This window comes from Stegostoma tigrinum, chromosome 1 (assembly GCF_030684315.1).
Source record: "Stegostoma tigrinum isolate sSteTig4 chromosome 1, sSteTig4.hap1, whole genome shotgun sequence".
In the NCBI taxonomy this organism is placed as follows: Eukaryota; Metazoa; Chordata; class Chondrichthyes; order Orectolobiformes; family Stegostomatidae; genus Stegostoma; species Stegostoma tigrinum.
Window position 1 is genome coordinate 74,502,316 of NC_081354.1, and position 18,489 is coordinate 74,520,804.

The following is an 18,489-nucleotide window of genomic DNA, read 5'->3' on the forward strand; positions in this document are numbered from 1 at the left end:
AACAAGTCTGTTGGCTGCACAGTGGTATGATCATACAGGGTGTGATTAACTAATAGGGTGCCTACAACAGCAGTATCCTATTTAGACAGTGAGTGATTTTCTAAAGCCAGAACTTCAGTTGGAGCATCCGAGACTGAATCGTGAGTGGATGGGTATTAGTGATACCTTTTAGGCGTCTCTGAAGACACCTCAAAAAGGAGATGTTGCAAGCAGATTCTGAACCTTTAATGTTCCGTCAGGGCCATAGCTGTCAGGACATCAGTGTAGAGTGGACTTCCTCTATGGGCTGATTTTCTGGTCATGGTTGAGGCTGTCACATCCCAGCGGCCTTCATTGTTAGCGAATACCAGACCAAAGTGAGCACTGCTGCACGTTCCGTTGCTCATTTTTATTTTTAGCTTTAGATCATTTCAGAATCAACCTGTGTGGAGATGTTGTGATGCACCTATGGATCCGGAACCCCTAGCTCAAAGGTGTGGACATGGCCACCGTGCCACAAGAGAGCACCCTCCACAGCAGAGTGGTCCCGGCCGATACAGAAGAGATATCAATGGCTGGCCTTGACCTGCCCCTGGGAGCTGCCTCTGTTTTGCGGCTGGGCTCCAACCACATTGTCGGCTGGAGACGGTATGAAGAGCGGTGTGCTTGCCTGCATTTGGGAAGAACTCAACAGCACTATAAACCTGTCCTCCAGTTAGGACTGTTAGAGGCCTAATTGTTTACCCACTGCTATATCAATTCTGCTTCCAGTAACATTACAGAGGAATACGGATTACTTTTTAAAACCAATTTTAAACTAACGTGCTTTTAACTAAATGTCTAGATGTTTCAAATTTCTGCATTTGTAGGTATAATTCAATGTTTGAGTCCAACACATTGTAATTTGTTTTACTTTGATCAAAGCCACTGGGCAATTCAACTCTTTTGTTCTCACAATCAAAAATCCAGAGTTCCAACGTTCAGAAGCCAGTAGGCATGAGAGAGTTAAAATCTAAACGTTGTTCATAGTGCTTTCTCAATGTTCCACCTGCCTGTAGAATTCAAAGACACTACAATTGAATTAAAACACTACACTGAGACGACAGTGTCTTTTTCTACTCAATTTACTCTAAAGCTCGACTACAGACAGGTTCGAATATTACAAATAATACATGTAGTTTTTTCAGTAGATTGCCTGATCTTTTATTCATCAGTCCAGTAGAGAAGGCTGACAGTATACCTTTTATAGTGCTCTTTGGATCCTTGCTTAGAATGTTAGAGCAAGCATTGAGCTTTAAGGTTTGAGAAACAACGATGCTGTTAAGTCCACGGTTGAGGATCACCAGACAAGGTAAGATGTGCGCTGTGTCGGTGCAGCTGTTGCTTGCTTGTTAAGTGATGTTATATCAGATGAACTCCTTGCCTGCTGCGATAGATAAAAGGGAAGTTGAAGGGTATAGTGGAGATTTTATGGTTGATTCTGCAGTGTTATTGATTGCTGATTTGTTAATGGTGAATTTACATCAAGAATGTTGTCAGCTCCATGCAATACAGAGATAGAAATCTTTGGAATTCTGACTTGCTTTGCAAATTATTGCACAACAAGATAAAATTACAAGATGTGTTTGAACTGCCAGTGGGAGCATAGGTAGCATAGTTCTACGTCTGATAGGTATGCATTGCAGATCACACTAATATTTATCTGTTAATTCATAGTGAGAGCAATTTATGGATTGTATAATGATTCACTTGCAAATAGACTACTATAATTTGCACTGATTATCCTTAGCAATGAGCAACTGGAAGTCTGATTTTTGGATTAAATCAGGATGCTCGACAGTTGAAAATTAAATTGAGCTTTGATTTTGTTTTTGATTTTCTGAAACTAGAAGTTCACAGTCTTGAGATCCCAATGGTCATTGAATTTTTGGGCATTTGAGATTGATTCCGCTAAATTTTGGTCACCAGTTAATTTTCAATTTTTCTTGTTAACAAAAGGAAGATTTTCATGTATCACTTTTGACTCCAAAGTATGTCCCTGTGCCTTTGCTTCTTATTTAATGGCTCAATAGTTTGGGAAATGCTACTAAAATTTCAACTATAAGCTTACTTTATAATATTTACAATTAATTTATAATGTATACATACATACAATTGAAAAATGTGTGACGTTCTTTGGTTGTGCAATGTTTGACATAAGAAGCAGCTTTAGAAAATTCTGGAAAATCAGATTGTAGATTGATGCAAGATAAGAAATGTAAATTTTGAACTCTGAAAATGACCACATTCTTAAGCTAATGGTGTCTTACTGGAATGCTGCAATCAGTCTGGCTGAAATATCTCTTCATCATTCAGTTAAGGATCATTTACTTGTACTTGCTGCATTTTTGATGAGTGAATGGCATAATGCCTGGCCAGTAAACAGTTCAATAAGCTCTTGAACTGGGTATAAGACCTTCATAGTTTCATGCGATCAGCTCCTGAAAGAGACATCTGAGGTCCATGTTGCTTCATATACAATTTTATAGGTCACAGGTTTACACGCTCAGCTAGAAATCTATGTTGTTGTTTCCCTTGGCTCCACCTATTAGTGTTTTGTGACATTCTTCTGAAATGGCGAGTAAAATAAGTTGACAATAAATAGTCTTAAGCTTACCGCACTTGCCCTGTATCAGAGATAATAGGAACTGCAGATGCTGGAGAATCCAAGATAACAAGGTCTGATGAAGAGTCTAGGCCCAAAACGTCAGCTTTCCTGCTCCTAAGATGCTGCTTGGCCTGCTGTGTTCATCCAGCTCCACACCTTGTTATCTCACACTTGTCCTGTAGCAGTTATTCTTCATTAAGCTTCTTGTCTTCTGCTTTTTACTGTTAGGTAAGCTGTTTATTTGTACATAATTTCATCTTTAAAATCTGTACATTCAAATGGACAATGCACATTGTGAAATTAAAATCTTGCTTTGGAAACACTTGCACAACATTACAAATGATCAAGATGCGATTAAAATAGCAACCATGTAAGTTCTGGTCCCCTTTATTATAGGTAAGGTCTTCTGTAATGAACAGTGAACTGGTTATGGTTAATCATCATTAATAGATAACCTCTAGTTTGCAGAAACTGCTGCATTTATATTTGCGAGTCCTTAAGTACAAAGCCCTTGTTGCCACTTTTCATTGACATCTTTAACACTGGTAAGTAGTCAAAAGTATGGAAATTTCCACAATTTGCAGATCTGCCTGGATATAAAAGGCCCAACCATATGCAATTTAGATTTTGGAAAGGCAGGCAGGAGCAAGCTGATGCTGGAAACAGATTTGAGGTTCCCAAAGCTGTAGGCAACTGATGACATGGCTTGGTTTGAACCCCTTTTGTGGTTATCTGTAACTCTGTCCCAGTTTTAACATGTGTTAGACCCTTTAGCCCTCACATCCTCTCATACACCATCATTGTCTCTGTGCTACTTTCATGCTAGCTCACACTCCCACGCCGCTTCACTTCTTAAGCCCATCCCACCTCTTAGTCACTTCATACTCCTAACTTCCCTTCATGTCCTCTCATATTTCCCTGTGCCATCTCCACATCATCATGGCGAAGCTTCAGGAACTATATGGAAATGGGGAAAAAAAAAGCAATCTAACAATGTAAATGTTCTCCCTCATATTTTCAAACTGAAAAGAGAAAATCTCATATGTGACATTCTCCTTCAATCCCCTCAAGTTATTAATCTGTTATAAAAACATAAATGTGTGTTTGATAACTGCATTAAAGACAATTAATTCTTAAATACCTGCACAAATATGTCAATCAAAATATGAACTTGGGATCCTTGCTGAGAAACGTGTATTTTGACTTTTAGAAACTCTGACAAGTATTTATAATGGTTTAAGCTATTATTACAGTCCTTGAGAAATATCAAAAAAGAAGTCCACTTAAAGTGGGAGAACAGATTGTAATGTTTATTTTCTGAGCTACGCAAAATGTCCTGTCAATGAAGGCAGTACAGCACTTTTTCTTCAACTCTGACAGCTGCAGGACTTTTGTTTTGTACTTAAACAGGCTTTTCTATCCCCAAATGCATTTACATTTTGTCCATAAATTTGTGACTTCTAACCTGTTGTGCTTAGAACAGCAAAAATAGGATCTGTTTGAACTTGGCATGATATTGAAATGGCTTTGATAAATTTGAGTTCCAGCCTATAATTTCACTCTGCTGATATCTGTTGGAATGGGGTGGGAATTCTGTGGCTGAGTGCAGGCTGCCATTTTGACCCTGGCTCTGTATAAATCTGGCATGGTTTTCCCATGTGATTTCTACCCAGTCAGTCACGTGTGACTGCATTGATCTTCATCTCCATAATGGATTTGTTAATAGTGGACATCTCATCAAAATATGTTTGCATAGAGACTTGTTCTGAATTCAGTCTGAGCCATTCTTTTTTTTTTGCAGCTGATACTCAGCTCCTTCCTTGTCTTTTGCCTTTGGAAGGCACCCAGACTACAAATTTCATTAACACCTGAAGCAAGTGAAAATTTTAAATTTGCCTTCTAGCTTCCTAACGATAAAATGGATCTCATTCAGCTTTTGGGGCCTTATCAATTTTGCTTTTCTTTGAGATTGCTGATCGGTTCATGGTGTGTGAGATAAGGTTGAGGTGACAGAAATAATCAGGAAAGTGATGGATGGCATTTTTGCAATCGCCCATTGTTGTAGGGCCAAGAGGAAGATCCCTGATATGTATGCTTGCACAAAAAAAGCAGCAATTTTTAACTCTCAGGGCCTTTTGTCCCAAGTTGCTGGTTAGGAAACTCTCAATCTGAAAATAGTTGTGGGACTAACACAATACAAACGCCAACTGGTACTCCACATTGAGTGTTCTTCCTCTGAAATGGATGTCAGAGTTTTTTATCAATATTGAAATGAACACTTGGCTTACTACAGGTATCCACATAAGGACTAAACCTAATAAAAAAAGACCTGGAGCTGTGAAGCAGTAGCCCAGATAACCATGCAGAAAGCTAGGCCTCATTCCTGCTAAGTTGGTTTATTGTTGGGTTCAATCTAGGTCTACAAATCCGTCACATCCATAGTCTTTCATGATGCTCATCTTGGTGCATTCAAAAGGGCTCAACCAACAACAATCAAATGGTGACAATGAAATTAGTGATTACGATCCATTTTGATAAAAGAATGAGTATCACATTTTGATTTTGAAGCTTTTAAATTTCTGCTGAATGTTTAACTGGCCAAAAGTAACAGCAAAACATTGTGGCACAGAAGTAGGAGCATTAGCACCATGAGTGACTGAATAATTTTCATTCAGACACATTTGAAAATCATGTCCTATGAATCCCTCATCCTAACCTGCCAAAAGAATTGTGAAAAAATGCTAACATAGTTGTTGTCAGCACTTGATTTAAAGTATGAAATCAGAATACAAGAAAACATAGGTTGCATAGCAGTTGGGTAAAAATAGATTGCAGGGACTTGCATCACAATAATCCACCCTCCCAACCACCCCTGACTTTTTCCTGGTGGGTGGGTATGTATGTACATATGTACATAGTACCAGTTCCCGTCTCTCTAAAATCCATCCACAGAGAGGAGGAAATTCAAGCTCAATGACTACCTGCTTAGACCCCACTTTCCTCTGAATTCAGTGAGGCTGGTTTGAATGTGCACCACCAGGTTGAGTGTAAGTTCAATGCGAGTTAAATCCAACTCCCTGGCTGGGTCTTGGTCTCCAGCCTCTTCCTGGTGGTCAGGATTTGGGTGTAATCTGCCTCCCTCTGATTCTGCACTGCTGTTTGGCACTTTTTGCCCAATTTAATAATTAGTAATCATTTAAGTCATTAATTTATTGATTTTGGACTTTGTTTTTCTTTTGAATTTTATTGTTATTGTTGCACCAAATCTTAACTTTCTGAAATTTGCTCAGAAGCCTTCAAGTAAGAGAGAAATTGAAATTGTCAACTTTTTCATATGAGGCGAGTGGGTGGTGTTGGGATAGGATATTCCACACGAGGTCCAACAACACTCAAGTTTGACAGCATCCAGGTCAAAGTACCCCATCGATCATTTAAAATCTGCATCCCTCCATCAATCTAAAAAGACAATATTATTGAGGAGAATACTGAGATATAGGCTATTAGACTAGACGGGATTGAGGTTCACAAGGAGGAGGTGTTAGCAATTCTGGATGGTGTGAAAATAGATAAGTCCCCTGGGTTGGAAGGGATGTATCGTAGGATTCTCTGGGAAGCTGGGGATGCGATTACAGAGCCTTTGGCTTTGATCTTTATGTCGTCGTTATGTTCAGGAATAGTGCCAGAAGACTGGAGGAAAGCAAATGTTCTCCCCTTGTTCAAGAAAGGGAGGAGGGACAATCTGGTAATTACAGACCAGTGAGCCTTACTTCAGTTGTGGGTAAAGTGTTGGAAAGGATTATAAGAGATAGGATTTATAATCATATAGAAAGGAATAATTTGATTAAGGATGGTCAACACAGTTTTGTAAAGGGTAGGTCATGCCTTACAAACCTTATTGAGACCTTTGAGAAGGTGACAAAACAGGTCGATGAGGGTAAAGTGGTTTATTTGGTGTGTATGGATTTCAGTAAAGCATTTGATTAAGTTGCCCATGCTAGGCTATTGCATAAAATACAGAGTCATGGGATTGAGGGTGATTTAGGAGTTTGGATCAAAAATTGGCTAGTTGGAAGAAGACAGAGAGTGGCGGTCGATGGGAAATGTTCAAATGGAGTTCAGTTACTAGTAGTGAACTGCAAGGATCTGTTTTGGTGTGACTGCTGTTTGTCATTTTTATAAATGACCTGGATGCGGGCGTAGAAGAATTAGTAAATTTGCAGATGACACTAAAGTCAGTGGAGTTGTGGATAGTGCAGAAGGATGTTGCAGGTTACAGAGGGACATAGATAAGCTGCAGTGTTGGGCTGAGAGGTGGAAAATAGAGTTTAATGCTGAAAAGTGTGAGGTGATTCACTTTGGAAGGAGTAATATGAATACAGAGTACTGGGCTTATGGTAAGATTCTCGGTAGTGTGGATGAGCAGAGAGATCTCGGTGTCCATGTACATAGATCTCTGAAAGTTACCACCCACATTGATAGGGTTGTTAAGAAGGCGTACGGTGTGTTAGGTTTTATTAGGAGAGGGATTGAGTTTCGGAGTTATGAGGTCATGTTGCAGCTCTACAAAACTCTGATGCGGCCGCACTCGGAACATTGTGTACAGTTCTGGTCGCCGCATTATAGGAAGGATGTGGAAGCATTGGAAAGGGTGCAGAGGAGATTTACCAGGATATTGCCTGGTATGGAGGGAACATCTTATGAGGAAAGGCTGAGGGACTTGAGGCTGTTTTTGTTAGAGAGAAGAAGGTTAAGACGTGACCTAATAGAGGCATACAAGATGATTGGAGGATTAGATAGGGTGGACAGTGAGAGCCTTTTTCCTCGGACGGTGATGGTTAGCACGAGGGGAGATAGATATAGGACAGATGTCAGAGGTAATTTCCTTACTCGGAGAGTAGTAAGGGCATGGAATGCCCTGCCTGCAACAGTAATAGACTCGCCAAGTTTAAGGGCATTTAAATGGTCATTGGATAAACATATGGATGACAATGGAATGGTGTTGGTTAGATGGGCTTCAGTTTGGTTTCACAGGTCAGCGTAACATCGAGGGCCGAAGGGCCAGTACTGCGCTGTAATGTTCTATGTTCTATGCTATGAAGTGGCCATCTACAAGAAACTAATCAAACCTTTTTCCTTTGTACCTACTAAAACCTAGCCCCCACCCTCCACAAGGGCAAGGGCAGTTACGTACAAGGGAACACTGCAAGTACCAGGTCTCACACCATCTAGTTTTAGAAATATATCAATTTACCTTCATTGTCACTGAGGCCAATTCCTGGAGCTCCCTCTCAACAGCATTGTGGGTGAACCTGCACTATTCAGACAGCAACAGAAAGCTCGCTGTCATCTTCTCGGGGGCATTATGGTGTGCTGGCCTCTCAAGTGATGCTTACATCTCTTGAGCTAATAATTTTAAAACTGATGTAATAAGGATCACTTCAGAGTTCCGGTGAAAAAAAGGCAAAACTAACTTCTACAAATCCCGACAGTAAAAACAGGCAGATGTGCATTGGGATGAATGCGGGATCACCCACGGACAGGTTTTTTTTGAAAAAAGCAAGAGGCCGAATAACACATTAGAAGTTGCAGGCCTTTGACAGGATATGTCAGACAAGTGGAAGCCGCACATTAGGAGAAAAATGGTTGACCTCCCACCGTGCAGCGTGCTTTTGTTTTCAGCAGGATATTTGTACCTGTGAGGATAATACTTCAGTTAGCTCAGGTAACATACAAAATAGACATGAAAAACATATCACTGAGGATTGAACTTTCATCGCAGCTCCTGATATATATAACAATCACAGGCACTTCAGTGGCTAATATTAAGCTATACATTTACAAGCGTACCATGGTTCAAATGACATATCATGCCTCAGATGGTCTCGGTTAGGGTGAAATCTGAGACAGTTATACCTTTAAGGCCATGAGCTATGATGTAGTGACAATATTATGTTCATGGCTGTTGTAGCAGTATTGCACTGTGACTGAGACAGAAGACCACAATGGCAGCCATAGAGTCATACAGCATCGAAACAGACGATTTGGTGGAACTAGTCCATGCCAACTAAATTTCCCAAACTAAACAAATCCCAATTTGCCTGCATTTGGCCCCTATGCCTCTAAATCTTTCCTATTCATGTACCAATCCAAATGCCTTTTAACTGTTGTAACTGCACCTGCATCTATCGCTTCCTCTGGCAGTTCATTCCACATGCAAACCACCCTCTAAGTGATAAAAGTTGCCCTTCAAGTTTCTTTTTAAATCATTCTCCTCTCATCTTAAATGATATTTCACTTAGTTTTGGACTCCCCTCACCCTCACCCTCGGGGAAAGACCTTTGCCATTCACCTTATTTATGCTGTTCATGGTTTTATAAAGCTCTGTAAGGTCACCCCTCAACCTCCTAAGCTCCAGTGGAAAAAAGTCCCAGCCTATTCAGCTATCCTTATAAACCCTCCAGTCTCAGCAACATTCAGGTGATTCTTTTCTGAACCTTCTCCAATTAAGTTATGTCTTTTCTATATCATGTCTCAATCTTGACTTAAAGTCTGAAGGTTGTAATTTCAAAACTTGAGTATAACAGTCTGAGGTTACATTCAAAGCAGTCCTGTCACAGAGGGCTCCACTGGAGGTGTCAGTTCTTCAATGAGAGGCTAAACCTATGCTCTGCCTGCCCTTTCACGTGGATATAAAAAAAATCTCATGGCACTATTTTGAAGGAGAGCATGAGAATTATCCCAGGCCAATATTTTGTCCTTCAACTGACATCAGCAAAAATGGATGAACTGGTTATTGTCAATAGCTGCTTTTGCAGCAGCTCCTGCATCTCATGAAAGAATTGTTTTTATTCATTTGTAGGATTAGGGCATCATTGGCTTGACTAGCTCAGAGGGCATTAAGACTCGACCACATTTTTTTGTGGGTCTGGTGTCACATGTAGACCAGACCAGGTAAGCTCAGTTTCCTTCCCTAATGGATATTAGTGAAGCAGGTGGATTTTCTGCTAATTGTTTCATGGTCACCATTAGACTCTTAGCTCCAGATTTCTATGTATTCGCATTCCACTACCAGTAGTGGCGAGATTTGAACTTTACCAAGGTCTCTGGATTAGCAGCCCAGCAATAAAACCATGAGGCCTTCACCTCCCCAATGTGGAATAATTTCTATATGAAATAACATAGTGTTTTCTTATTTTTATATAATAAATGTGTTCTATATTTATATGAAATAGAAGTAACAGGAGCTGCCAGCCAAAGAGGTAGCTATAAAGCAGAAAATGGTTCATTCTGGTCAGTGGTTTTAAATTGAAATTTGGCTCCAGGACAAGGGGGTGACAGGTCAGAGCTGTGGACTGATAGCTGCAGGTTCTTTCTGAACCAGAGATGAAGAAACCCTGGAAATGGATTTCCTGAAGCACAGTGGATGCAATCGCCACAAAATAATTGAAGAAAGATTCAGATGTAGCAACGAAAGCAGGCTGGGGTAATTCTGGATGGGCCAAATCGCCTGGCTTATCTGTGAGTCGGATACAGCTGGATTTTATTCCCCCTGCTGGCAAGTAGTGGGGGGAATTGTAAAATCCAACAAGTAGTTTGCACCCTCCACACCCATCTATTTGCTTGCCGCAACCTCTCTAAAACTTTACTGGAAGTGAGCATGTGCTCAGGCAGCATCCTAACACCTTTGGAATATTGGGGCCTTAAGTGGCGTCATTTCCCCAATTCCAGTAGTTTACATGCTGTCATGACCTCTAGGCCTTCTGGAGGTAATTACCCCCACCTAAAAACCCAGTCTCGTGAGCCCAACCCCTTATCCCTTTATCCAAGATGCTCCTGATCACCCCCCCACCACCCACTCCCAGACATACCTCAGTGTGATGACACTGTATGCTGCCTCAGCAGTAGCTATAACCTCCTGTCACTGCTGGGCCTACAGAGTTGTTAACCATGCATGGCTACATTTTCAGGGGAGACTTCTTCCCCAGATAAGGCAAGACTTGCTCCCCTAATGTCTTAATGTTGCTTCCAGCATTATACCTGTCACAGCCATCAAGATTGAGGGCAGGACCCCTCTGCAAAATTCTAGCAGACATCATTGAAAACATGTCACCCCCTAAAATCCAACCTTGACCCCGTGACATAATTGCGGAAGGCATGTGAAAGTAATAAAAAAAAGTCTTTTGTTAAATTCCTTGACCACATTTTGAATGCTTTATTGCCAGATGGTGCTGTCTTGACTAAATGATAGTTCCCGTGTGTTTCATTTGAACACATTGGCCCAGATTTCCATCATCCAGGAAGGAGGTGTGAGTCAGGCATATTCCCGAGTTAACACATCTCCCTCAGGAGTGGGGTCACTCTGATGGCATCCATCATCATTGTGGGAATGGAGGCACTGAGTGGCCTGTGCTAGTGCCAGCTAACCTGGCAATGGGGCCAAAGGCAACCACAGAGTCTGCTTTTGCCAAAGTGAATTGTTTAAAAGGCCTGGAGCTGGATGAACACAGCAGGCCAAGCAGCATCTCAGGAGCACAAAAGCTGATGTTTCGGGCCTAGGCTCTTCATCAGAGAGGGGGATGGGGAGAGGGAACTGGAATTAATAGGGAGAGAGGGGGAGGCAGACCGAAGATGTAGAGAAAACAAGATAGGTAGAGTGGAGAGTGTAGGTGAGGAGGTTGGGAGGGGATAGGTCAGTCCAGGGAAGATGGACAGGTCAAGGAGGCAGGATGAAGTGGTAGGTAGGAAATGGAGGCGCGGCTTGGGGTGGGAGGAACGGATGGGTGAGAGGAAGAACAGGTTAGGGAAGTAGAGACAGGCTGAGCTCGTTTTGGGATGCAATGGGGGGAGGGGACGAGCTGGGACGGTTTTGGGAGAAGGGGAGATTTTGAAGCTTGTGAAGTCCGCATTGATACCATTGGACTGCAGGGTTCCCGAGCAGAAGTGTCGGAGGATGACCCCGGATAACATTGGTCCCCAAGTCCAAAGGGATGGTCAATCACCCTACGGACTTGAGACTGATAAACGTGACATCTGTGGTGCTCCGGGTACTTCATAAGATTTTGGCCGAGAGATGGATGTCCTGCCTGGATCTGCCATCCTTTCAATTCAGTTTTCTACAGACGGATGGAACATTCGAAGCCACTCAGCTTGTAACGGCGGTGCTGCGTGAGGCTAATGCAAGATTTGGTAACTTGTCTTGCGCTTTTATTGACGTGTCAAAGGCATTCGATCTGGTTGCTCACGACACTATCTTCAGATCAGCGACAGGATTCGGTGCATATCCCCCACTGGTGGCTCTGTTAAAAAGTGGATATGATGGTGCGGAGGCCCTGTTGGGCAGTTCCATGGTCAGAGCCACCAGTGGGGTGAGGAAAGGTGATCCTCTGTCTCCACTGCTTTTTATTATGGCAGTGGATGAGGTGATCGAGTTGGCCGATTGTCGTATAGGGTACCAGTCTGCGGGAGAAAAGGTGGATGTGGTGGCTTATGCTGACGACCTGGTGGTACTTGCCGAAAACGAACTTCATCCTCTGACGCTTCCGCCATCTACAATCCGACCCCACCACCCAAGCTATTTGTCCATCCCCACCCTTGTCTGCCTTCCGGAGAGACTACTCTCTCCGCGACTCCCTTGTCTGCTCCACACTCCCCTCCAACCCCACCACACCCAGCACCTTCCCCTACAACTGCAGGAAGTGCTACACTTGCCCCCACACCTCCTCCCTCACCCCTATCCCAGGCCCCAAGATGACCTTCCATATCAAGCAGATGTTCACCCGCACATCTGCGAATGTGGTATATTGTATCTATTGTACCCGGTGTGGCATCCTCTACATTGGGGAAACCAAGCTGAGGCTTGGGGACCACTTTGCAGAACACCTCCGCTCGGTTCGCAACAAACAACTGTACCTCCCAGTCGCGAACCATTTTGACTCACCCTCCCATTCCTCCGACGACATGTCCATCCTGGGCCTCCTGCAGTGCCACAATGATGCCACCCGAAGGTTGCAGGAACAGCAACTCATATTCCGCTTGGGAACCCCGCAGCCCAATGGTATCAATGTGGACTTCACAAGCTTCAAAATCTCCCCTTCTCCCACTGCATCCCAAAACCAGCTCAGCCTGTCTCTGCTTCCCTAACCTGTTCTTCCTCTCTCCCATCCCTTCCTCCCACCTCAAGCTGCGCCTCCATTTCCTACCTACCACCTCATCCCGCCTCCTTGACCTGTCCATCTTCCCTGTACTGACCTATCCCCTCCCTACCTCCTCACCTATACTCTCCTCTCTAACTATCTTGTTTTCTCTCCATCTTCGGTCTGCCTCCCCCTGTCTCCCTATTTATTCCAGTTCCCTCTCCCCAACCCCCTCTCTGATGAAGGGCCAAGGCCCAAAACGTCAGCTTTTGTGCTCCTGAGATGCTGCTTGGCCTGCTGTGTTCATCCGGCTCCACACTTTGTTATCTTGGATTCTCCAGCATCTGCAGTTCCCATTATCACTGTTTAAAAGGCCTGTCTGAGTGACATAGGGATTTATCCCAGTCAAAGTGGAATGAGTAAGGCCTTCTGCCACCAACTTCTCACATCCCCTCCCTCTTACATACTGCCCATCTGCCATCCATGCAGTATAATGCAGCTTCACCCACCCTCCATGGCCTTTCACCTTGCCCATGACCAGCTATGGCATGTTCATGTCCATTTACCCGCTAAGGGAGTTAGTTACCTTTAGACAGTTGGTTTGCGATATTAATAGCAAAAACTGCAAACAATTGAAATCTCTTAATCTTGTCTAAATAAACTTTGTGTAGTCGACAGAACAAATCCGATGTTTTCCTTGGGGCTAAATCTTTCAACATACTAATCAATTTTAAAGTTTCATGCAGGTTATGGTTCTGCCACCACTGATTTGCTGTGAGGAGACCCTTTGAGAAGCTATCCCCCCACATCGTAAGAATTGGGAAGAAGTAAGACATGCCCAGCCCTCAATAGAGCCAGAGATAACAAGGTGTAGAGCTGGATGAACACAGCAGGCCAAGCAGCATCTTAGGAGCAGGAAAACTGACATTTCAGGCCTAGACCCTTCTTCAGAAATGGGGGAGGGGAAGGGGGTTCTGAAATAAATAGGGAGAGAGGGGGAGGTGCATAGAGGAGAAGATAGGTGGAGAGGTCAAAGAGGCGGGGTTGAAACCAATAAAGTTGAGTGTAGGTGGAGAGGCTGGGAAGAAATAGGTCAGTCTAGGGAGGACGGACAGGTCGAGGGGGTGGGATGAGGTTAGTAGGTTGGTGATGGGGTGGGACTTGAGGTGGGAGGAAGGGATAGGTGGAAGAACAGGTTAGGGAGGCGGGGACGAGCTGGGCTGGTTTTGGGATGTGGTAGGGGGAAGGGGAGATTTTGAAGCTTGTGAAGTCCACATTGATGCCATTGGGCTGCAGAGTTCCCAAGCGGAATATGAGTTGCTGTTTCTGCAACCCTTGGGTAGCATCATTGTGGCACTGCAGGAGGTCCAGGATGGACATGTCGTCTGTGGAATGGGAGGGGGAGTTGAAATGGTTCACGACTGGGAGGTGCAGTTGTTTAGCGTGAACTGAGCATAGGTTTTCTGCAAAGCGGTCCCCAAGCCTCTGCTTGGTTTCCGCGATGTAGAGGAGGCCACAACGGAAACAGCAGATGCAGCATACCACATTAGCAGGTGTGCAGGTAAATATCTGCTTGATGTAGACAGTCTTCTTGGGACCTGGGATGGGGGTGAGGGGTGAGGTGTAGGGGCAGGTGTAGCACTTCCTGCAGTTGCAGTGAAAAGTGCCGGGTGTGGTGGGGTTGGAGGGGAGTGTGGAGCAGACAGGGGAGTCACAGAGAGTGTAGTCTCTCCGCAAGGCAGATAAGGGTGGGGAGGGAAAAAGGTCTTTGGTGGTGGGGTCAGATTGGAGATGGCTGAAGTGTCGGAGGATGATGCGTTGGATCCGGAGGTTGTTTGGGTGGTATGTGAGGATGAGGGGGGCTTCTATTTTGTTTTATTTTTATTGCAGGGAGGAGGTTTGAGGGATGAGTTGCGGGAACTGCGGGAGGCACGGTCGAGGGTGTTCTAGACTACTGAGTGGGGGGTGATTGTGGTCCTTGAAAAATGAGGACATCTGAGATGTATGGGAGTGGAATGCCTCATCCTGGGAGCAGATGCAGCGGAGGTGAAGGAATTGGAAATAGGGGATGGCATTTTTGCTGGAAGGTGGGTGGGAGGAGGTGTATCGTAGGGAGTTGCGGGAGTCGGTGGGCTCGAATATTCTAGGTCGCTGCAGGAGTCAGTGGGCTCGAATATTCTAGGTTGCTGCAGGAGCCGGTGGGCTCGAATAGAGCCAAGCAGCTCAGTGGAACAGGTGCAGGCACTCAATGTGAATCATCCCACACCCTTAAAAATCCTGGTGAAAATCAGAAACCTCAGGAATAGGATCGGGAATGCTAACATCAGGTCTACCCACCACAATTTTAATGAGCTGTCAAGTCTGACTTGTCTCAAACCTAGGCCATTTTCCTGTAGAGTATAGGAATTTTTGTAAATATGGAAGCAATCTGACCTGGAATTGGATTTTAACTTTGGAATATTGATTTTTGTTCAATATTCTTTGCAATGACTGGAATTAAATCAGTTTTCGATGTAATTGACATCTGAGTTGAAATAGCGTCTATGATACTGTTTGACTATAAAAAGCATTGACGGTTTGACTGGGTTATAATAGTTGCCTGGTCTTTATGATCTTACTAAACTGGTGAGCTGACGGGTGAAAATAAAGAATGATCTTGACCTTTGTACTTGACCTTCAATCTTTCAAACAGCCCTCAGTTTGCCAAACGTGAGCGCATGTAGCATCTAGCATTATTTAATTCATGTCAGGAAACACTGATTCCATAATTATGCTTCGCAGATATCTCTGCCTGCAGTATATATAATACAGTGAGGGTCCCAGTTCAGTTGTGACCGATTTTGGAGCAAGTCATTCCTGAGCGCACATCTTTTTAAAATAAAATTCGTTCCAAATTGTTGATATTAAAGAAATCTGAAGGTGTAGTGCTGAATTTACTGTTAAAAAGCAATCAGTAGATACTATGGTTTATTAGGTAGCTTTCAGCTTTCCATTGCTTCTGTCAATTGATGTAATTAAAAATGGTTTAGAACCACAAAGAAACATATTGCTGTTTACTGCTTTAAAAGTTAATTGTGATTAGTGACAATTATTTTTCTTTTCCCTGGTGACCATAATGAATTCAAAGCTGTTTGGTGTAGTTCGTAGCAAAGAATATGTTTATGGGATGGCTCAGGCTAGAATATGTAGCATCAGGGAAGCGCAGAATCAGTTGTTGATTTTTAGGTTCCATGTAAATTAACCTCTTGGTCTAATGAGGTCAGTTGTAGTCCTGGGCATAGATTCTTCTCAGAAAATGTGCAACGCCACGTATTGTTTTTGTAATGATGTCCCTCTCCCTGATGTTGGTTTGAGATATTGTTGAAAGCCTTGAGGACAATTCATTACTTCAGTTTCATTGACGGGTGGCTGCAGATTAATTTTCAGATTTATATAGAGTTGATGTTACAAAGCAAATGCTACGTGTCAAGAATAACCATTGGACCACACAGGGATTTGTCTTCAAGAATCTTCTCCAGGGAAACATTTCCATCTCCCTGCCTTAGAACATAGAACATAGAAAAGTACAGCACAGTACAGGCCCTTCGGCCCACGATGTTGTGCCGTGGAATAATCCTAATCCAAAAATAAAATAACCTAACCTACATTCCCCTCAATTCACTGCTGTCCATGTGCATGTCCAGCAGTCGCTTAAATGTCACTAATGACTCTGCTTCCATGACTACTGCTAGCAAAGTATTCCATGCGCTCACAACTCTCTGCGTGAAGAACCTCCCTCTGACATCTCCACTATACCTTCCTCCTGACACCCTAAAACTATGACCCCTCGTGGCAGTCAATCCTACCCTGGGGAAAAGTCTCTGGCTATCGACGCTATCCATGCCTCTCATTACCTTGTACACCTCGATCAGGTGGGATACTTGTCGCTGGGATACTTTTTCACACGAAACAGTGGATTGTTGTCGCAGCGAACTCAATCAGGAATTGTTGAATCTTGGATCACCACATAATTCCTGACATTGTGGGATCAATTGCACTCTTTTTTTTGGTTGTGCACAATGGAAGTGGGCTACTCATTCAGAGGAAGGGAGGGACAATTAAAGGTGAATTACTGTTCACAGTTCTTGTGACAACCAGTTGTACAGTCATACATTGGGAAATTCCATGATCTGAGGAATGCTGCCTTTCCTCTTATGTAGTACAAAAAGAGGAAAAAGTAACATAATACCTTAACTTAATCTAGTTTCCACCAGTGATGATTCTTCTGGTTTTCTAGAATTTTTTTAACATGCTCACTGCTGAACATAGGAAGTATGATGGAATCGATTGCAAGAAAAATTGAATATAATGATGGGGGAAAATATTACTACAGCTATCAAGGCCTTAGTGATACCCTCGTGCAGCACAATGTCAGTTTTGGTCATCTAAGCTGAGAAAAGATATGTTACAGAGATAGTAGGAACTGCCAATACTGGAGAATCTGAGGCCCGAAATGTCAAGCTTTCCTGCTTGTCTGATGCTGCTTGGCCTGCTGTATTCATCCAGCTTCACACCGTGTTATCTGAAAAAAGATATGGTTGTGTTTGAAACAACAGTTCTGAAAAGATTCATGCAACTAATTCTTGGAAAAAAATGGTTATCATACAAGAAAAGGTTATAAACAGGCCAGGAATGTGTCAGTTGGAATTGGGAAGAATGAGGTGATCTTACTAAAACATATAAAATCCTGAGAGGGACTTGACAGGGTTAATGCTGAAGGATCTATCCCCTCATGACGGAGACTGGAACTAGGATAAATGTTTAAAGTTAAAACTCTCCAATTTAAGTCTGAGATGAGGAGAATTTATTTTCTCTCAAAGAATCATTAGTCAGTGGAATGTTCTTCCTTGAGAGAAGACAAGGTTGAATGTATTCAAAGCTGAATTAGATTTTTGATTGACAAGTGAAATGGAGGGTTGAGGCTAGACAGGAGAGTGGAATAGAGGCCACGTTTAGATTAGCCATGAGCTTATTAAATGATAGGGAGGGCTTAAGGGGCGGAATGGCCTACTCCTGCTCCTAAATATTACATTCTTGGGTACGGGGGTGCTGAGGAACACAAGGGAAAATCCTGCCCTCGTTCAGCTGATTGCTGCAAAGCCTATGTAAGAAAATGCAGTGCAACTGGCACACCTTGTATTCAAGAATGTAAACTTATAAAGGGGCACCATGTAATTGTTTCATTGTTCAAAGAAAATTATTGACAAAATTACCACAATCCATTAATTGTGATTACAATATGGATTAGTGAAGATCTTTCACATGGAAAGAATGTAATAGACAGAGCTGAGACTGGTGCTTTTTTTGCTGAAAAAAAGACAAAGCTGTATCACAATGAAGCAATTCACCTAAACACAAATTTGCGCCAATTAACAAGCGAATGGTCCAGCGTCTGCTTTCAGGATGACTGCTTTATGTGCTACGATACATAGCCATGGCTTACAACTTACTTTTCCTCAGCAATCATTTTGTCAGCCTGATTTTTCTCCTCCTTATTTCAGTCCCTGCCACTATGAAATTAATTTGAATCACTATATTTTTAAACTGAAAGTGCTTGAGTATCTTTTTTGATTTGCCTCCATATGAGATGTCAGCAGTTGAGTGAAAGAAATGCTTAACTACCTCTGACTATCTGGGGAGATTCAAATATCAAAATAGGAGTAATCAACAGGCTTCATTCAAAAGTCAGAG

At 42.9% G+C, this 18,489-nt stretch overlaps 1 protein-coding gene across 7 annotated transcripts in view; it reads left to right on the plus strand.

Moving 5' to 3' along the window:
- Positions 1–18,489, plus strand: part of arhgap24 (Rho GTPase activating protein 24) — a 451,915-nt gene that overhangs the window by 43,642 nt on the left and 389,784 nt on the right. The window contains exon 1 of one of the 7 annotated variants that reach the window (XM_048546206.2): positions 1,099–1,330. The exons of the other annotated variants lie outside the window; for them this stretch is intronic. Within the exon in view, the coding sequence (XP_048402163.2) occupies positions 1,294–1,330 (37 nt within the window). The 5' untranslated portion in view covers positions 1,099–1,293. Of the gene's footprint in view, positions 1–1,098; positions 1,331–18,489 lie in introns of those variants that run through there. 7 annotated transcript variants of the gene reach the window in all.